At 32.5% G+C, this 23161-nt stretch overlaps 1 protein-coding gene across 1 annotated transcript in view; it reads left to right on the forward strand.

Annotated features, from left to right (window-relative positions):
• ADCY2 (adenylate cyclase 2) overlaps nucleotides 1-23161 on the forward strand; it is a 605008-nt gene that overhangs the window by 434031 nt on the left and 147816 nt on the right. The window contains exons 5-7 of the mRNA XM_031946113.1: nucleotides 9381-9529; nucleotides 15162-15273; nucleotides 17790-17917. Of these exons, the coding sequence (XP_031801973.1) occupies nucleotides 9381-9529; nucleotides 15162-15273; nucleotides 17790-17917 (389 nt within the window). The remainder of the gene's footprint in view (nucleotides 1-9380; nucleotides 9530-15161; nucleotides 15274-17789; nucleotides 17918-23161) is intronic.

A 23161-nucleotide genomic window follows, 5' to 3' on the forward strand; every position in this document is an offset into this window, starting at 1 on the left:
CAATTCAAATATAGAGGAGCCACAATAAGGATCACCCAAGATCTAGCAGCATCCACATTAAAAGATCAAAGGGCCTGAAATATGATATTCCGAAAGGCTAAAGAACTCGTATGCAACCAAAAATAACTTACCCAGCCAGAATGAGCATCTTTTTCCAGGGAAGAAGATGGTCATTCAATGAAATAAGTGAATTTCACCTATTTTTGGTGAAAAAACCAGAACTTAACAAAAGTTTGATCTGCAAATATAGAACTCAAGAAAAACCTAAAAAGGAAAAAAGAAATTTTGGGAACTATATTTATGCTGTAAAGATGTATAAAAATACATGTATCCTTGTTCTAGAAATCAGAGGTGGAAAGGACATTGTATCAGAAAAAAGGGAAAGTGGGGTATTATATCTCACAAAGAGGCAAAGAAACCTATTATATCTGAGAGAAAGAATGGAGGGGATGATATAGTGGGTATTTTACTGCCATAAGAATTACTTTAAGAGAAAAATGTTAGACATATTCAATATATGGTGAAACTTCTCCCATCTCATTGAAAAGTGAGAAGTGAAAAAGGGAAGGAATAAGCTAAGCAGAAGGGAATACAGAAACTGAGAGGAAAGGAGTAAGATAGGGGAGGAACCTAAGGTGGGGAGGGATACTAAAAAGGAGGGGGGAGAAGCAAGTGGTGCTCACAAGTTTAATACTGGGAAGGGGGGTAAGGGGGAAAGAAGGGAGAAAAGCATAAATAGGGTTAACAAGATGGCAAGTAATACAGAATTGGTAATTTTAACCATAAATGTGAACGGGGTAAACTCCCCCATAAAGAGGAAGCGATTAGCAGAATGGATTAAAAGCCAGAATCCTTCTACAATTTTTTAAGGAAACAACACCTGAAGCAGGGAGATACATGCAGAATAAAGGTAAAAGGATGGAGCAAAATCTTACTATGCTCAGGTGAAGTCAAAAGAGGGTAACCATCCTGATCTCAGATCACAAAACAAAATTGATCTAATTAAAAGAGATAAGGAAGGACTATATCTTGCTAAAGAGTAGCATAAATAATGAAGCAATATCAATATTAATACATATGCACCAAAGTGGTGTAGCATCTAAATTTTAAAGAGAAATTAAGAGAGCTGCAGAAGAAATAGATAGCAAACTATAATAGTGGGAGATCTCAACCTTGCACTCTAGAATTAGATAAATCAAATCACAAAATAAATAAGGAAAGAAGTCAAGAGGTAAATAGAATACTAGAAAAGTTAGATATGATAGACCTCTTGAGGAAAACGAAATGGAGACAGAAAGGAGTACACTTTCTTTCAGCAGTTCATGGAAACCTATACAAAATAGACCATATATTAGGACATAAAACGTCAAACTCAAATGCAGTAAGGCAGAAATAGTGGAATGATCCTTTTCAGACCACGATGCAATAAAAATTACACTCAACAAAAGCCAGAAAGTGACCAAAAAATAATTGTAAACTAAATAATTCCATACTAAAAGAATGATTGGTGAAACAGCAAATCATAGACTAATTAATAACTTCACCCAAGAAAATGACAATAATGAGAAATCATATCAAATGTGGGATGCAGCCAAAGCGGTAATAAGGAGAATTTTCTCATATTCTAGAGGCTTACTTGCATAAAGCAGAGAAAGAGAAGGTCAATGAATTGGGCTTAAACTAAAAAATGCTAGAAAAGGAACAAATTAAAACCCCCAGTCAAACACTAAACTTGAAATTTAAAAATAAAAGGAGAGATCAATAAAATTGAAAGTAAAAAACTATTGAATTAATTAATAAACTAAGAGTTGGTTCTATGAAAAAACCAACAAAATAGACAAACCTTAGTAAATCTGATTAAAAAAGGAAAGAGGAAAATCAAATTGTTAGTCTTAAAAATGAAAAGGGAGAACTCACCACTAATGAAGAGGAAATTAGAACAATAATCAGGAATTACTTTGCTAACTTTATGGCAATAAATTGACAACTTAAATGAAATGGAAGAATACCTAAACATATAGCTTGCCCAGATTAACAGAGGAAGAAGTAAATATCCTAAACAGTCCCATCTTAGAAAAACAAATAGAAAAGTATTAACCAACTCCCAAGAAAAAATCCCCAGGACCAGATGGATTTACATTGAATTCTACCAAACATTTAAAGAACAATTAACCCCAATCTATAATAAACTATTTAAAAATAGGGACTGAAGGAGTCCTACCAAACTCCTTTTACGACACAGACATGGTATGATACCTAAACCAGGTAGGAAACAGAAAAGAAAATTATAGACCAATTCTCTAATGAACATCGATCAAATCTTAAATAAAATATTAGCAAAAAGATTACAGAAAATCATCCACAGGATAATACACTATGATCAAGTAGGATTTATAACCAGGAATGCAGGGCTGGTTCAATATTAGGAAAACTATTAGCATAATTGACTATATCAATAAACAAAACTAACAAAACCATATGATCACCTCAAAGATGAAAAGCATTTGATAAAACCAACATCCATTCCTAATAAAAACACTTGAGAGTATAGGAATAAATGGATCTTTTCTAAAATAGTCAGGGCATATATTTAAACCATCAGTAAGCATAATGCAATGGCGAAAACTGGAATCTTTCCCAGTAAGATCTGGAGGAAGCAAGGTTGCCCACTGTCACCATTTCTATTCAATATTGTATTAGAAATACTAGCCCTCGGCAATAAGAGTCGAAAAGGATTAAAGGAATCAGAATAGGCGTGAGGAAACCAAACTATCACCTTTGGATGATATGATGGATACTTAGAGAACCCTTAGAGGTTCTACAAAAAGCTATTAGAAATAATCCATAACCTTAGCAAAGTTGCAGGTTATAAAATAAACCCATAACCTCAGCATTTTATACATCACCAACAAAATCCAACAGCAAGAGATACAAAGAGAAATTCCATTCAGAATAACTGTCAACAGATAAAATATTTGGGAATCTATCTCCAAAGGAAAGTCAGGAATTATATGAGCTAAATTATAAAAAACTTTCCACACAAATAAAGTCAGACTTAAACAATTGAAAATATCAATGTTCCTGGATAGGTCAAGCAAATATAATAAAGATGACAATATTCCCTAAACTAATCTATTTATTTAGTCCTATACCAATCAGATTCCAAGAAAATATTTTTAATGATCTAGAAAAATAACAACAAAATCATATGGAATAATAAAAGGTCAAGAATCTCAAAAGAATTAATGAAAAAAATCAAATGAAGGTGGCCTAGCTTGTATCTGACCTAAAACTATATTATAAAGCAGCAGTCACCAAAACCATTTGGTATTCTAGAAATAGATTAGTTGATCAGTGGAACAGGTTAGGTTCAAAGAAGAATAGTCAACTATAGCAATTTAGGTGTTTGACAAACCCAAAGATCCTCACTTTTGGGATAAGAATTCATTATTTGACAAAAACTGTTGGGATAACTGGAAATTAGTATGGAGAAATTAGGATGGACCCACACTTAAACCGTATACCAAGATAAGATCAAAATGGGTCCATGATTTAGACATAAAGAACGAGATTATAAACAAATTGGAGGAACATAGGATAGTTTATCTTCAGACTTATGGAAGAGGAAGAAATTTGACTAAAGATGAATTAGAGACCATTATTGATCAAAAAAAATTTTGATTACATCAAATTAAAAAGCATCTGTAAAACAAAACTAATGTAAACAAGATTAGAAGGAAGCAAAAAACTGGGAAAACATCTTCACAGTTAAAGGTTCTGATAAAGGCCTCATTTAAAAATATAGAGAGCTGACTTCTAATTTATAAGAAACCCCAAGCCATTCTCCAATTGATAAATGGTCAAGGATATGAACAGACAATTTTCAGATGATGAAATTAAAATCATTACCACTCATATGAAAGAGTGTTCCAAATCATTATTAATCAGAGAAATGCAAATTAAGACAACTCTGAGATATTATTACACACCTGTCAGATTGGCTAAGATGAAGGAAAAATAAATGATGAGTGTTGAGGGATGTGGAAAACTGGGACACTGATACATTGTTGGTGGAGCTGTGAACGAATCCAGCCATTCTGGAGAGCAATATGGAATTATGCCCAAAAAGTTATCAAACGTGATACCCTTTGACCCAGCAGTGTTCTACTGGGCTTTATACCCCAGAGATACTAAAGAAGGGAAAGGGACCTGTATGTTTGAATATTTGTGGCAGCCCTGTTTGTAGTGGCTAGAAGCTGGAAACTGAGTGGCTGCCCATCAATTGGAGAATGGTTGGGTAAATTGTGGTATATGAATGTTATGGAATATTATTGTTCTGTAAGAAATGAACAGCAGCATGAATACAGAGAGGCTTGGAGAGAATTACATGAACTGATGCTAAGTGAAATGAGCAGAACCCAGAGATCATTATATATGTCAATAACGATACTTTATGAAGATGTAATCTGATGGAAGTGGATTTCTTTGACAAAGAGACCTAATTCAGTTTCAGTTGATCAGTGATGGACAGAAGCAGCTACACCCAAAGGAAAAAAAAAAAAAAACACTGGGAAATGAATGTAAACTCTTTGCATTTTTGTTTTTCTTCCTAGGTTACTTCTACCTTCTGAATCCAATTCTCCCTGTGAAACAAGAAAACTGTTTGGATCTGCACACATACATTGTATCTAGGATATCTAGAAATATTCAAATATATAGGACTGCTTGCCATCTAGGGGAGGGGTGGAGGTGGGAGGGAAAAATCGGAACAGAAGTGAGCGCAAGGGATAATGTTGTAAAAAAAAAATTACCCAGGCATGGATTCTGTCAATAAAATGTTACTATAATACAAAAAAAAGATCAAATTAGCCCAAGCAGAATTGATGCAGACTTTGTTGCATCTTAGCTTCAGAAGCTGCATTGTGTGCACAATTATCTACAAACAAAAAAATCATGCACCAACATTCCATTTTGGTTTTGTCTTGTAGCCTTTTCAAGTTGAAGAATTTATCATCAGTATGGTAGCTGACTTTGATTCCATGCCTCATTGAAGGCATTTGACAAGATGGATAAAAAGATCTTGCTTAAAACAGGGGAGCAAGAACACAGCCTTGCTTCATTCAATTGGTGAATGAGAAAACTCAAGAACATCACACATTGTCCAGAATCTGGGCAAGCATGCCATCATGAAATTGCTGTACTATACTGATGAACTTCTCTGGGCAACCAAATTTTGACATACTTTTCCATAAGCCCTCATAACTGACAGTATCAAAGACCTTGATCAGATCTATAAATGTTGTATACAGCTCTCTCTTCTGTTCCTGGAATTTCTCCTGGATTTGGTGGGCATTAAACATTACATTAACTGTCCTCAGACCCTTCTGAAGCCACATTGGCTCTCAGGTAGATGATATCTTTCTAGATGTGGAGTCAGAAGAAGATTCTGACAAGAATTTTGCCAGCAATGACTAAGAGAGAGAGCCCCCTTTTTCCTGGGGTCATCATAGGACAATCTATTCCTTTCACCATTATAAAGATGGACAATGTATGTATCCTTGAACTCCTGGGGCATAACTTCCTCTTGCCACATAATCTGAAAATTTTCAGTTCAACCTTTATATGAGCAATAGACGCCCCCCACCTTGAAAATTTCAGCTGGAATAGAATTATCATCTTGTGCTTTGCTACACAAAAATAGCCTAATGACATTCAAAATCTTTTCTTCATTTGGGACTTCAGCTAGGGAATGATTGATTTCAATTTGTGGAAAATGGTCAATAGCTAAGCATTGATTGGTGATGGTCTATTGAAAACACTATGGAAATATTCAGCCCATCTCTCTAGGGTCATGTCCTTATCATAATCAGGATGCCATCAGCATTGTGTAGTTGAGGTGCACCATAGATCTTTGGCCACTAAAGAGCCTTCAATGTATCATAAAAATGCTGTAGATTGTTGCTAACAGCATAAAATTTAATTTCATCTGCCTTTTTACTGAACTAAGAATCTTTAATCTTCCTAACTTTTGATTGCACTTTACTTTTGATAGAATTGAATGCTATTTTTTTAGAGACTGATAAACTACCCTGTTGGTACACCCTGTGGAGTTCTCGTTTTTCATTTAATAGCTTCTGAATTTCCCCAGTCTTCATTTTTGTGATTTTTTTTCACCCAGATGAGCAAATGTAATGCTGTACACCAAATCTCTGAAAGCTGCCCACTCCTTTTCTGCTCCATTGTTGCCAACTTTGTATTGGCTCAACGTACTTTCCAAATTGGCAACAAACTGTTTCTTCTCAAAAAAGCGCTCTAATCTGTTGAATCAATTCTTCTAGTAGTCTTTTTGCCTTGAGGTTGCCACTTTTGTTGAATGTGAATGTTCAGCTTGGAGTGGATAAGCCTATGATCAGTCCAGCACTCTACAATACACATTGTCTTGATCATTCTCATATCCTTTCTGTCTCTTCTTCTTATATTCACAAAGTCCATTAAATGTCAATGCTTGCCACAAGTGCACATCCACAAAGTTTTATTGCATGTAGTAAACAGAATACAGTGTTCATGATAAGATAATTATGAGATGCATAAGCCTTCAATAGTAAATGACAATTACTATTGCTGTCTGCAGCTTCATCCCTCCCAAGGATTATCTGCCATAATTTGTAGGACTAAGTATATTCTAGCATTAAAATCACCCAGAATTATAAGTTTCTCCTCTTTTGGCATATTGATAATATGGGTCTCCAGATCTTTATAAAAGTTTTTTCTTTGACCACATCAGAGTTCATGGTATTGGGAGCATAGGCACTGAATGATGGTGACATGGCATTTTCCTGCAAGACACAATCACATTGTCATGAGCCTGTCATTCACTCCTTTTGGAAGGCATACAAGCTTGTTTGCTAGATGAGTTTTGATTACAAAACCTACAGCAGCTTCTGGATGCTCCCTTTTACTGCAGTCATTCAAGAAAAATATCCAGCTCCTACTTCAGTAAGCTAGCCTTCATTTGTCAGCCTTGTTTCACTCAGGGCTACTATTTGGATGTGATAGTTTTCTCACAACAAAAGCTGTTTTTTTTTTCAGAGCTACTAAATTGTATATTGTCTATAAGTGTACTCACATTCCATGCACCAATAGTGAAAGCATTAAGCTTTTCCGAAGTTTTTGTACATTTTTTAGTAATTCAACCACAGAGCAGGATGTCTACTTGACACAGTAATCAGACCAGGATTGGGGAAACAGATAATTTTTAGAGCAACTTTTCCAGCCTCTTCATTACACTAGGTGAATAGTATGGTCCTTAAAAGGCTTCTCAGATACCCAGGGAGCTGCTGAATCCCACTGTTGTTTCAAGTGAGAAGATGATCCTATGATCTGGGCTGCCTATGTGTAGGGTTTTGACTACAGATCCCAGTGTATTCGCATCTGCTGCTTCATCATTCATTAATTGCCACGGGACTTTGAGATAGGTAGATATAGTAAAATGGTATGGCAATATCTTTTGATTCATGTATAAATTAGATTTAAGTGAGGTAGAATTGCACGAGGTCATCAGCTTCACTCTCTCCTCTAAAGCCATAAATTTCCAGTGGCAAGATAGAGTCAAGATACTTGGTGATGGACTGGAAATACAGTGAATAATCTTGGTGTCTAATCAAATTCTACATGCTCCACAATGTCTGTTTCATCTGCCTTCACGGCCATTGGAACAAATCATTCTCATTCTCTCATTCCATCGGGGAAAGTCTTTGCATGCCTGGGGTAGATGCCAATCTAACTCACCATAAAGTTTGATACCCTTTGATTATACTCAACCAGGTTTACCCTGTCTACCAAAATGGTTTACCAGGATGCGATTGCCACAGCTTTTTGGACCCATAGATGAGAGTTAAGTGGATCAGATGGTCACCAAAGGTAGAAAGCAGTCTATAAAGGGCTCAGCAGCCTTCACACCAGAGGTACTAGTCTTCCTTGAACACACTCTACACCCTGGGCATACATTAAAATACAAAATAACAAGCAGGGCTTTTTTTGTTTTGTTTTGTTTTTTTGCTGACACAATTGGGGTTAAGTGACTTGCCCAAGGTCACACAGCTAGGAAGTGTTAAGTGTCTGAGACCAGATTTGAACTCAGTTCCTCCTGACTTCGGGGCTGATGCTCTATCCACTGCACCACCTAGCTGCCCCAACAAGCAGTTTCTTTAAAAAAAAAACTTTTAGAAAAGATAAAAACATTTCTCATCGCTCAAATGTATAAAGGACTCTGGAAAATCTATGAGTATATAAGTAATTCCCCAATTGACAAATGCTCAAAGGATATGAGCAAGCAGTTTTCCATTGAGAAATCAATTCAATATATATTCAGATGGAAAAATGTTCTAAATCATATTAAAAGAACCTTAAAATATCATTTATATCTACTAGACAGGCTAAAACAGTTGAAGAGGAAAGCTACAAATGTTGGGGGGAATCTGGATTAGAACACTAATTTATTGTTGGTAGAATTGTGAACTGATACAACCATTTTGGAGAACAATCTGAAATGGCCAAAAATTTATAAAACTGCCTATCCCTTTTACCTGGCAATACCACTGTTTGATCTGTTTCCAAAGATGATTAGGGGAAAAGATAAGAATTCACATGTTCTAAAATACATATAGCACCTCTTTGTGATGACAAAGGACTGCACATTGCAATGATACCCATGAACTGGGCCATGAATGGATGAACAAGTGATGGTTTATGAGTCTGATAGACTACTGTACTACTATGCTATAAGAAATGATGAACTCAACAATCTTAGAAAAACATGGACTTATAACCTTTATAGAGGTTTTGCAGTGTGTTTATTATTGCTTTTCCTTAAATTAGAATCACTGTGGAATTCCATGGATAGATCATATAATAAATAGTTATAATAGATAGTTCATCTGTGACTGTCTTTGTGGACAAAATAAAAAGTGACATATTGGCAAACTTTTATAGTACAACAAAACATGTACTTCAGTTCCCAAGTAGATTAAACAACAACAAAAAATGGATGTTTTCTTTCTTAGGTTAACCATGTTTTGGTATGTGAATGGCATTTCTCTTTCAACAATTTAAAAAATCCAACTTGAAATATAGTCTCCTTGGGGAAGATACTCTTTTTTTCTACAGAACTGGACACATTCATGAAACTGAATAATAATAAGCAATGTAATAATTCTCTCTGACCATGGAAAAAAATATACTTATGTGTTTTTGTTGATGGGGACTTGGGTCAAGATGAATCCTCTTAAAATCCATTGTTGATTTTTAGTTACTATTTATACAATGTTAGTCATTTAAAATTTTCTTAGTTGTTGTTTTTATTAATCATTTCTTTGTTCTAGGAGCGTCTTCTGCTCTCTTTACTGCCTGCTCACATTGCCATGGAAATGAAAGCAGAGATCATTCAGAGGTTGCAGGGACCCAAAGCAGGCCAGCTGGAAAACACAAACAACTTTCACAATCTCTATGTCAAGCGGCACACCAATGTGAGGTATTGTGCTTTGTTCATGTTTGTTAGCAGGATTTAGCAAGCAATCTGGCTAACGAATGAATTAACTTCTCTGTGTCTGTGCATTTGGAGTCCAGAGCACCAGATCTGAAGTCAGGAAAACCTCAGTTCAAATCTGGCTTCATACACTTGACACTTAGGAGCTGTGTGACATTAGGCAAGTCACTTAACCCCAATTGCTTCAGGAAAATAAATACAAAAAGTTATATTATACCATTATAATAGTATATCATTAATTCATATCTGTTTTTCCTATAATTTTATTTCTTGTTTTAACTGTTGTGATATGTATTGACAAAGTGATTCATATTCATGTCTCTCTCAGAAATTTTGCAGTCATAGAAAACACTGAGTAATTTGAGAACCTCTGTACTTTCTTGTACTTTCTTCCTTTCCCACTCATAATTCTGCTTTTTCCTAAATGAACATTTTTTGAATTTTTGAAATTTTTGAAAAGTACCTTAATAGAAATGTTGATGTAGTGAATGGAATGCTGGATTTGGCACCAGAAAGACTTAAGTTCAAATCCTTGTTCACACATATACTAGTTATATTACTAATAAGTACTACTATTAGTGATATTGCTATTATTACTATTTACTAATAAATTATCATTATTAACAATAATACAATATATCATATATAATTATAACATACATATATTAACAATAATATAATTAATAACAATACTGTAACAATAATAATAGTTTATTGTTATTAGTAATTACAATACTTATGACCAAGCAAATTACTTAACTTCTTTATTCCTTAATTTCCTCATCTGTAAAATGAGCAGGTTAGATTCATTGGCCTCCAAAGTTCTTTAAAGCTCTAAATTTATGGTCTTGTGCAATGGTAGCTGAGACTCTGACAAATGGTAATTCCCCAAAAGTCCAAAGGTATAAAACAATTGTGTTTTAAGCAACTTAATAAAAGTTGGCATTTAACCATTGACTAAAAGTATATGAAGGTACCATTTAGCAGTAGCATAAATATCTACAATATGAGTTTATGTGTTAAAGTCTAAAACAGAGTAATTAATTAACATTTTGCAAATTCAAAGAAATCTTTTAAAATGCTAAATATACATTCAATGTAATTTAGGGATCATTTATTAATATCACCTGTGTGCCCCGAAGTAGTGCCTACCTATCTTTATGGAGTTTATGTTGTGTTCACAGAGATCACTTATATCTCTCTATTAAAAAAAAAAAAACATAACAAACTATAAAAATTATTGGGGAAGGGACTGGAATGCTGAATCAGTAAAGACCTCATTTTAGGAAGCATCACTTGAATAAAGCCTTGGAAGATGCCAGGGATTTTAAGAAATAGAGAGCATTTCAAGCATGGGGAACGGCACAGAATGCCATATATAGAACATTAAGGACTACAGTTTGGCTGGGAAATAGAATACATATGGAGAATTGTTATGGAATTAGCCTGAGCAGAAAAATTAGAATTCAATTATTAAGAGCTTTGAATTTCAGAGAATATTTTTTAATCTTAGAAGCAGCAAGGAATCCATGAAATTTCTTGAGAGAGAGACTATGTTCAGATCAATGCCTTAAGAATACCAATTTGGCTGACTGTTGAAGAACTGGAGAAGGGCAAGACCATAGAGAAAAACCAATCCATCAGATAACAAGCACTTACTGAGTGGCTATTATGTCTTAGACACTGGGTATATATAAATAGATAAAAATGAAATTTACCTTCTGTGCTCTTATATGTTAATAAGGGGACTAGGTAGGACATTATTACAATAGCACAGGTAAAAAGTGATGAAAGTCTAAATTAGTGTAAGTCTCTGGGAAAAAAAGGAATAATTTTAAGAAATGGATATTCTTTTATATCAATTCTTTTTTCCATACAAATAGATCCACTAAATGTCAAAATAGAAAACATTTTATTATTTTTTCAACAAATTAGATAAATTAGTGGCTCAGTAATCCTTTATAGAGGTTCTAAACATTTTGTGTGCTTTAAACCTCTTTGGCAATCTTGTGAAACCTATAGAACCCTTCTCACAATAATGTTTATAAATGCGTAAAATAAAATACATAGGATTTCAAAGGAAACCAGTTACTGTTATGCCTTTCACATGGTGAGATGGTAAGGAGGAGCTAAAGGGCAGTGTACCCTTGCTATCTGGAAAATCTGCAATTTTTTTGACCCTCCTTTCATACCAGAAAAGAAGTCTGATTTTTTTTCCTTTTTCTTGCATGGGATGTTTACAGTATCTTATTATAAAATTTTGGCTAAATATTTGGTCATAGCTCTGTGTCATCTGCTGGATTTTATCCCTGACTTCCACAAAACTCCTCAGAAATTCCTGTTTAAATTTTTATCGAATCCAGAATAGAGAAAGTTATGATGTAGAAATGATATGACATGTAGTTATGAAATGTTTTAAAGTTCATGGATCCCAAATCAAAAACTGATTAATATAAATGGAGCTCTTTTCCTTGAATGGCAAGATATGTTCCTTTAGCCTAATTGATGTCTGTATCACCTCTCTATCCTGCTTCTGGGGGAGGGGATCTTCTCCAAAGGAGTTCTAAACTTCATCAGGGGGCAGTTTCCATGAACACCAGACATATTTGTATATTCTGTTTAATTACTATTAAATAGAATAGCTAAAGATTCTTCAGAAGGTGACTTTTACAAAGTCACCCATCTATCAGAAAAGAAAGACAAAAGTCTTTAAAGAGAAAAAAAATGTTTCTCTCTATGGGAACATTTGTATATGTTATTAAAATTAAGAAGCTTGTTGAAATTTCTTAGCAGAAAGCAAACCAAATTAAATAAAATTCTGGAATAATAAGAAATGAAAGGATTAAAAACATCATCCTGACTAGGTATTGCCACCCTGGAAGGTACAGAATTTCACTGAAGGGCAATACTCACTGTACCTGATAAGGGAGAATAATCAGCCCACTGCTATTCTTCTGCCTCAGATGTAGACCAAAGTTCAGCCATCATTCTCTAATCTTTATAAAGCTTTGTAAGTGACTGATAATCCACACTTGTAAAGATAAGCATAGATTTAAATGAATGGAGTCCAGAAAAGCAAAGGTTGAGTCCCATGGCAAACATCATTGAGTAAACATGAGCCCTGATATTCCGGGTTAAACGGAACTATGAATGACTAAAAACAAACACAGAGAGCTGTTAAACAGCACTGGGAAATCAATGTCAGGCAAGCTAAAATTTGGTGAAAATGATAACATGGATTGTGTATCTAAAAATGACTTGAAAATATACGAAATTTAAACAAATACACAGAGACATACACATACAAACCAACTAAAGATAACAAATGGAAAGTGAATTTGTGTTCTCAAAATGGAATATACAAAATCTATTTCTAATCATGCTGTAAGAACAACCAATGTTTACTTGCAGGCTTAAGCAGTGAAAGGAGTTTTGCAATATTAGTGAATCCAGGCCTGTGTATAAAAAGCATGCTAATAATTGAGACAGGAACTGATTTGTCTTTTTTTGTCACTTTTCTCCTGAAATATATTTTATCTTCCTTTGTCAGTAGAAGTAATTTACCTTAGCAACCAACTTATATGAAGCAACATGATAGAGGATAGAGTAGTGGGCTTAAAGTTAGAAGGACTTGGGTCCATAATATCCCTCAGATACTCAATAACTGTGATCTTGAGCTTGTTTAAGTTTTGATTCCCTTATCTATAAAATAGGAATAAAAAAAAAAACACTTCATATGATGGTTGTGAGAATAAAATGAGATTTTAAAGCAGTTTATAAATGTTATTTATTTTGCATTAGTTATCTAGATCCACTGATGACAGATATGAGGGGGAAAGTGCTTTTAGTTGTAGTTGTGAGGAAAGTGGATAGGAACAGTGTTTCCAGCTCGTTAATCCAATGACAATACATGAGAGAATTCAGAAAACTAAATGTTTGCCCACTCACTTGAATATGAAAAATCAATTTGATATTTAGAATAAAAGTAAAAAGACAGATATGTGCAAGCACAATCATATTGATGTTGTCCTAAAAAAAATTAAGTTTTATTTAGTTACCAAAGTGATGTTAAGTGTATTTTTTGTCCTGAGTCTTTTAGATTTGCTATAAAATGTTCCCCTAATGTAGCAGGCTGCTGTCAGCTCTCTCTTTCACTTTATCAAGTGCAGAACTGGAATTCAAATAGTTTTTTGTTTGTTTGTTTGTTTGATTTGGTTAAAGCAACTAGGTAAAGATGAAGTTCCTTGAATTTATTGTTGTATTGTGATTGGTTCTTCATTCTTAAAGAGAACCAATGTGTTATAAAGATGTTATCTTAACTTGTGAGTGAATTGGACATCTTCAGCTACTATATCCTCCAGTCACCAGAGTCCAGTAGCAAGACAAAAATTGAGATGACTTAGCAATAACCCACCTCTTAAATTCAAACCATATCAGTACTGCTTGAAGGAATTTGGGCTGATTAGTCTGAAAAAGAAAGCATTTAGTGGTGGACATAATAGTTGTAGCTATATATTTTAGAGAATATCATGTCAAAAAAGGGAGGGAGGGAAACATGATTTTTCCTATTGTTCCCTGAGGAGGCCCTAACTAGAAGAGATGATATTAAAGAAAGGTAAAACAAAGTACTAAACATGAGCAGAAAATTAAGAAGGGGATATTCAATGAAGAAAAAAATCTCTCTTAAGAAACAAATCTTCACATTGGATAGAGCACCAGCCCTGAAATCAGAAGGACCTGAGTTCAAATTTGGCCTCAGATACTTAACATTTCCTGGCTATGTGACTCTCGGCAAGTCACTTAACCCCAATTGCCTCAGCAAAAAAGAAAAAAGAAAAAGGAAACAAATCTTAACAGTTTAGAGCTAGCCATAAGTGGAATGAGCTTCTTTCGGTAGGTGGAAGGTTCCCTCTCTTCACTTGCCCTTAAGATAAAGTTGGATGGGTACTTGGGAATACAATAAATGAAATTCCTTTCTGTGTCCAGGATAGTCTCTAATTCTGTGATTCATCATTATTATTATACATTTCATGGAATTGTATTTTATTCTTACAGAACACTTTACACATGTTAATATCTTTTATTCTTATAACAACCCCTGAGGCAGGTAGTGTAAATATTATTCCTTTTTACAGATAAAGCATTCAAGCCTAAGAGAGATTAAGTGAAAGGTCACTTAATAAATAATGGTAACCATGACAGTCACAAATGCAGGGATCTTTTCACTTTTCCATGTGTTCTGGGAAGATTTTCCTAAGTAAATACATTATCATTATCATTTCTGTTGGCCCAACTCATTTTTACTAGCTCTCAGTAATGATTCTGCAAGTGTTAATGGAATCAAGACCAACAACAAAGTGCAAAGTTCAAAATAGAAAATTAAAAGTAGATGGTTGCTTTTCATCTTTGAAATAACACTAACCTCAAGTAAGTTCTGTGTAAATTTTTACAAAGGAAAAATATTCAAAATAATGAAGAATTCAAGAAAATATACAAGCAATCAGACCTCAGGGAAACTATATTCCTCATGTGAAATTACTAAATTAGTGATCATTTATAGGGAAATATTTTTTCTTAACAAATACATTTTCAAGTACTGATTCCTTTATTTTGATAGCATATTATATGCTGACATTGTTGGATTCACCCGTCTGGCTAGTGACTGCTCTCCAGGAGAATTGGTACACATGCTGAATGAACTTTTTGGAAAGTTTGATCAAATTGCCAAGGTGAGTCATGGTGAGAAGCACCATCTGCTTCATTACCTTACCCCTACTCCTTTTTAAAAATTCACCTTTTCAGAAAAATGAATTGTCCTATTTCATACCAAAAAAGTATACTTTTTGTCCTGTTGCTTTAATCCAATTGAGAACAATACAGGCAGGGAAGTGATGCTGTGAATAGAATGCTGGTTACTGAATCAGGAAGACCTTAGTTCAAATGTACCTCTAGACACTAGCTATAAGCCCCTGGCTAGTCACTTAACATCTATCTGTCCCAGTATAGTACAGTATTATGGTTTTTTTCCTAGATTTTTATCTCTGTAGCACCTATTCTAGAAGCTACCTCATGAGCATGGCACTGCTAGGTTACAGGTTGAATTCCTCCACAACCAAATGAGATAATATCTGTGAATTGCTTTGCAAACCTTAAAACACATTATAAATAACAACTATTAGTGTCCCAAAAGTAAAAACTAATTTGTCTGTGTTTTACTGCCTTTAAAGTATTTGTTTGAGAATCCTCCATATGAATGTGTGCATCAAGTAATTAGAGATATAGTATGTTTACCCAAACCCTCCTTGATTTGACAGTTTTTAACACTTTCATATACATAATTTATCAAGAACTCCTCTTTGAACAACTATACGGTGATATTTGAATCCACTCACATTCCTTTATTTACTATTGTCTTATTTGACTTTTTTGCTAATTGAAATAATTAGCCAAAAGAGTAAGAAACCAAATATCAGCAGTGACAAAAGATTCAACCTTTAAATAATTGTGTTTTCACTTATAGTAGAAACCTCTCCTTCAATATAAATAATAAAAGTGTGAGATGATATCTCAAAGTTTAGTTTGTATTTCTCTAATCAATGATGATTTAAAGCATTTTTTTCATATGACCACATCTATAGCTTTGATACCTTTATCCAAAAATTGCTTGTTCATATCACTTGACCATTTCTCAATTGGGAAATGATTCATATTCTTAGAAATTTGATAATTTTCTCTATATGTTTAAGATATGACTTTTATTCAAGAGATTATCTATGTTTTTCCTTAATTTTCTGTTTTGCTTCTAATGTTAGCTATATTGATTTTATTTATACAAAACTTTTTTTTTAATTTTATGTAATTAAAGTTATCCATTTTACATCTCACAATGTTCTCGTGTTAATTCACAAATTATTCACAAGTATGATTGTGAATTTTCTACTTTACTCATGATATATCCTTTTATGTCTAGGTGATATATTAATTTGACCTCATCTTAGTAAGTAGTGTAAGATACTGGTCTACATCTAGTGTCTGTGATACTGTTTCTAGTTTTCCCAAAAAATTTTTACCAAATAGTGAATTCTTATGTCAAAAACTTAAATCCTTACATTTATCAAACACAAAGTTAATATAATCATTTACTGTTGTGTGTTGTATAGCTACTCTTTCATTTATCTACCTTTCTATTTCTTGGACAATACCACATAGTTTTGATAATTACCACTTATAATAAAATTTAACATCTAGTACTGATGGATCATCTTCTTTTACATTTTTCCCAATAATTCCTTTGATATTCTTGACTTTTCATACATCCAAATTAATTTTGTTAATTTTTTAGCAATTCATTGTTAACAATGAAATTAAAATGAACAGTATCTCAAGCAAACACAAGCTTTGTATGTTGAGTTTAATGTGAACTTTAAACTATGAAAAATTAATTTGTTTATTTTCATGAAATTCATGTTCTATTGAGATTCAGAATCTATATTTATGAAGTAGCAGGGGGAGTCATTACTAAAAGATATTGGGTTTTTTATTGCTTTCTTACAGTGTATTAAAATTATATTTTATTATCTGGCATTATTAAGCACAAAATTTAGGGTGTCTGGAGTAGAGATCAAAAGGAGCACTGGCTTCTATTTTTATTTTATGAAAGAAAAAAGGAGGAATACTAGGCAAACTAACTCAGATTTGGGATTAGTTTTTAAAATAAACATAAGCTTTTTCTTTCTCCTTTTATGAATATGTATATTTGTGTATGAGTTTGTTTATGCATAAACTTTCATGAAGAGCTCTATATTTTCTGTGGCTACTTTTTTTGTATTTTCTTTATTTCAAGGTAATGAATGCAATAATTGAAAATCCTTAATGAATGTTAGAAATGAGAAAAATTTTCATTGACAAACTTAAGCCAGAGTCTGTTGATCAAATAGAATTTAATTATTATTATTTTTTTACTTTATATACAAACTTCTGAATAAGTACAGTTTATGCTAGGTTATTTTGGTCACTCTCCTTGTTGCTTTATTTACTTACTCTTCTTTTCTTTTCCCAAAATGGATGAATGAGTTGAACTATTAACAGTAATAGGCAATCTCTTGCTTGATTTTTCTTTTACTTCAAGCATAGTTGACTATATATTGTTATCAATAAGAATAAAACACTATATATTACATGAATCTAAATATCAGACCAGAGTGCAAGGACTTCATGCTATTAATATCTTTTTTTTTTCTTTCAGGAAAATGAATGCATGAGGATCAAAATTTTAGGAGACTGCTACTACTGTGTGTCTGGCCTTCCTATATCTCTTCCAAACCATGCCAAGAACTGTGTGAAAATGGGACTAGATATGTGTGAAGCTATAAAGTAGGTACAATTTAAAACTTAAGTGACCTAAAATTTTTTATCCTTGACTGCACTCTTTCTTTAGGATATTTTTAAGTATATTTTTAAAGTTCAGCATTATTTGTGTTAATAACAAGACTAGAAAGAAAATGTGTTCAAGTACTAGAAAATGATTAAATGAGACATTACTATGCCATGAAAAAATGAGTATGAAAAATTCAGAAAAACAAGGGGAAAACATCATGAAGTGATGCAAAATGGAGAAAGTGGACCTAAAATAATTACTCATGTGATGACCATAGCAACGTAAATAAAACCAGCTTAGAGACACAACATTCAATGTTTTTATCATATTGTTTAAGTTTTTCTTTCCATTAATAATCCATAACCCTTTCTTTTTCTCCTTAGGGAGTGTACTTTGTAGAATGAACTTTTTCAGTGACTGTTGGGAAGGATCTTGTGTCAAAATAAAATATCATTTTTTAAGATACATGGAACATAGAACAAGAAAACTAGAACCTTAGATTACTTCTAGATTACATCACTCATGTTACATATGAAGGAAAATTTACCAGATTATTTCTATTTTAACAACTTTAGAAACATAGCAGCAAGATCATGAGAATTTAAGCTAAAAGGAACATTAAAGATTCTCTCTAATTTAAAGCCCTCATTGGTCAAGTAAGAAAATTGAGGTCTACTCTGGGATAGCTAGGTTTCATAGTGATTTAGGGTTAACCAGACTTGGATTCAGTAAGAACTAAATTCAAATTCAGCCTCAGACACATAATAGCTATGTAATCTTGGGCAAATAATGTAATCTTTTCTTCCCTAAATTTCCTCAACTATAAAAAGAGAGCTGTAACCCAATGGACTGTTAAAAGGATTAAATGAAAAAATATTTGTAAATTACTTAGCACGTTGCTTGGCATATAGTAGGCACTATTTAAATACTTACTATTATTATTACTATTATTATTATGTTATTATTATTTGGTTATTTTACCCTTTGGTAGAAGGAAGTAAAATTTTAGTTATTTATATGTCTTAAAAATAGCAACTTATCATTTTTATATTGTTATATTTGAGCACCTAATATGCTCTTCCTCAAATATTTTCACTAAAAAATAGAAGTAATAAGTATGTCTGTGCATACTAGTTCTCTACACTTTCCTATTAATAATAAAATAAGCTTTGTGTGAAGATATGAGTATATATATATGACAATACGTATTTATAATAGAATCACATATAAAGAGAGAGCAGGAAATAGCATAAAGTGAAGTGAATAGAGATTGAAAGATATTTATAAATAAGATTTTCTTTCAAGTTTTAGAATGAGACAGTATTGATATGGGAAAGCAGAAACAGGTGATAGTTTCAGTCTAACACCTAACTTCTCTAGTCTAACATCACAGGGTTATAGGAGCCTTTCTTTCTAACTTAGTGTTTGTTCCCACAACTGGCTGTCAGGAAAACTTAGTTCACCAGCATTAGAGTTGATATAAGAGGAGATGAAAAAGAAACAAAGTGAAAAGAAAGAGCTAACTAGAGGAAGTAGAGGGAATATTGACTCACTCTCTAATTCACTAGCAAGTGTCTGGAAACATCTAAATCCTTCATAAAATGGAATCCTTTAAATTCTTTGAGGTCAAAAATCTTGATTTATCAAAAAAAAGTTTCTCGATCAAAATATTATGTTCTTCAGTCCCAAAATGAACTTTGTTATGGTTATTAGACTAGAAATTGAAAGCAAAGTGAAGGAAAGAGAAAGCCTTTATTATTGAAGGAATTATTTTTCTCTCTTCAATCAGGTGGGAAAGATTTTTCAAAGGAAAAATTTGCAGTTTTATATTGTTTTTCCTATCTCCTCCACTGGTTCTCCAAGGATAATTATATTAGCTATCTCTACATATTGATGAACTATCAGGAAAATTAAACTAGAATCATTTTGTTATATCAAGAATTTTAGAAATATATTTCACAACTCTGATTAGAAAACTTGATGGATCAATACAGTAAGAAAGATTGGAAAACATATTCAGGCTTCTTTTTCATTGGCTCATTAAGCCCAGTTGAAGAAAATTGTTTCTGTGTTCCAACAGAATACTTCAGGGTATTTCCTTACCTTTATTATCTGCCATGCTGCAAACTGATTAGGTGACATTCCTTGTGATTCAGTACTTTGTCCACAATAGATTATTTACAGCAGACTTGGAAAAATTAAGGTTTTCTTATTAGTAAAAAAAAGTAAAGAAATACATCAGATACAAGAATTAGGGAATTTGCCTTATTTCTATGAATAGTTTATGGATTACAAATATGTATATTTATATTTTTATGTCTTGTTAACTTTCCAAAAAGATTGTGGACAGCTAGTTTATTAATATTTTTAAAACAAAAAAGATATTTTATATTATTATTGCAAATTTTAAACAAACCAACTGCAAGAATTTTTGATGTAGCAATTAAATTATTAATACAAGAAATAAAAATTATTGTTCCATTTAATCAAGGTCAGTCCACATAAAGGAATGAAATATTTGTACAGCTGCTTTAAGAAGCTTGTGTAGAACTAAATTGCCCAGTACATTTAACCAAAAGGATCATTTCATTAGTCTTCTCTTGGCTATGAGCCTTTTTTGGCAATATTTGGGTAACTTAAGTTCAGTGAATATTGCACTTTCTCACAAATATTAAAATATAAAGTGCAAGTTAGACTCCTATGATAAATCTTTAGGAAAATTGCTTTAAATTCCCAACTTTTCAAAAAGGAAGTCCAGAAATTTCTTCACAAATTACTCACCACATTTGTTTCACTATTATAATTGATTGGACAAATTTTGATAGTTTTTATTTAAAACCAACAACAAACAACAAAAATCATTCCCGGATGGGGGGGAGGGGAAGCTTTTTATATCTTCTTGTGAGGTATTTCTGTATCACTTTCAGGGAGTCTATTTTCTGTGTCTAGCAGCAGGAAGGAAAATTTTTAGCCCAGTTTAATAACATTTTTTTAAAGTTTTAGGTTTATCCTATGGTAACATAAACTGTCACTGTCTTTTCTTTATGCTACAGCAATAAGCAGCTCCAAATTTAGTCATGTTTTTTCCTGAATTACAATTATTTCGTTATCTCTAGGCTTAAGATAACAACATGACTTCAGTGTGACCATGTATCTTTTCATATACTATTTTTGCATGTATTTTATATTTTTATTGAATTATAGCAAGTAACCCATTCTTTTTTTCTTTCTTCTATGTTTTTGACTTACATTAACTATTATTCAAAACAAAATGGCACAATGATTTTTAAAAATCAATCATTTAGAACAATGAACTTTAAGATGTGTAATATGATATATTTACTACTATAAGAATTGAAGGCTGGACTTAGAGTCAAGAAGATTGAAGTTCAAATTCCACATCAAACATTTACTGTGTAACCCTGGACTAGTAATTTAACTTTTCAAGCTCCTTTTCTTATCTGTAAAATGGAGGTAATGATATCAGCTATTTCAAAGGATTCTTATGAGAACCAAAGGAGAAAACATGTAGAGTTGTTTTAAAAATCTTGAAGCACTATATAAATGCTAATCATTATTAATAGTAGTATTATCATGTAAAATACTAAAGCTTTTTAATGTGAATTTTCTTTGATGTTGACAAAATAATACCTATTAGCTAGCTGTGTGATATTATGCAAGAAGGTTGGCTTTTATGTCTTTCTGAAAAGACAAGCAGCAAAAATAGAAGAATTCCTTGAGAAAATCTGGAAGTCTTGAAAGATTCAAATAGAATTCTTAGGTTTCTAATACTCTGTCTTAAAACCCCAGAATGTATCCTAAAGAGCCAGCACTGAATGTCAACTATTCAGGGGGGCTACACTAAAGATTTTCTGGTGAATGTTTTAACAGCTTGGTTTCCAAAAAAACTTAATCTGTGTTATTAACATTTTCTTCATCATTTTCTTCAACAATATTGTTGTAAATTAAAATTTACAACAATTTCCTATTTCCAGAATGTTGCTAGACACACAGAAAATTTAACAATTGGCCAAAAAAACGGATTTAAACTGACTCCCTCCCACAGTCCGGGATTTAACCCAAGAGTTGGGGGTCATCAAAGAGTCTAGGAAATGCAGAGTCAGATGAAACTGGGTTGACCAATAAATCCAAAACTTAAGCAGAAGCTTGAGTCTGACCCTGTTGTTTTTTTTTTAAGCTGTTATTAATGAACTAAACTTGGAAAGATGAATAAATCAAAGAAAATGTCCATCATTATCAAATTATTACAAATAAGGAGGAGGGTGGAGCATTTATTAAGTATCTATAAGCCAGTGACTATGCTAAGTATTTTCTAACATCTCATTTGTTCTGATCTAATCAAATATAACTCCATAAAGCTCTAGAAAGAAACTCAAAAGGGAAAAAAAATGGATTCTCATGTACTACATTAAAACATTGAAGATGTGAAGTAAGAGATTATTAAAAATGAAATAATTTTTAAGTACAATAAATTGCCAAGAAAAAAGTGTCAACCCATTCAAAAAATGAACTCCCTAAAAAGTAGACAATAACAGAAAAAGATTTCATGAGATAGCAAAATATATTAGAAAAATAGAATAAAATTTAGGATATCTTATATGAAAAATAACTAACCTGGATAAAAAGGTTGAATACATATAATTTAAAAATAACTGCACTCATTGAAAATGATGATTTTTTTCAAAAAGCTTGAATGTTATTTCTAGAAATCATAAAGTAAAATTGCTTAGATATATCAGAACTAAAGGACCAAGCAAAGATAGAAAGAATACACAGATTATTTTCTAAAAACAATCTTTATACCATCAACCCATCCACCACCCTCCCCCCCAAAAAAAAAAAACCCAACACTTTATGGATGACATAACCAAAAATAAGAACTTCAATATCAACCAAAAAATAGTGTAAGCATACACAAAATAGTCATAATCAGGATCGCATAAAATCTGATAGCTGGTACTAAAATAAAGATCTTTTATTACAATATTCCAAAAAGCAAATGTTATAAGCTTATAATCCAGAATAATTTAATTCTGTAAAACTAATATAATCCTATGGATTGGATGGGAAAGAGTCAGAATTACCCACTAATTCAGTGGTCCTCAAATTTTTTCATCTCAGAATTCCTTTTAATTAAAATTAAAAACTACAAATAGATTTTTTTTTATTTCTGTGGGTTATATATATATATATATATATCACCATTTACTGTATTTGAA

Source organism: Sarcophilus harrisii, chromosome 1, assembly GCF_902635505.1.
Source record: "Sarcophilus harrisii chromosome 1, mSarHar1.11, whole genome shotgun sequence".
In the NCBI taxonomy this organism is placed as follows: Eukaryota; Metazoa; Chordata; class Mammalia; order Dasyuromorphia; family Dasyuridae; genus Sarcophilus; species Sarcophilus harrisii.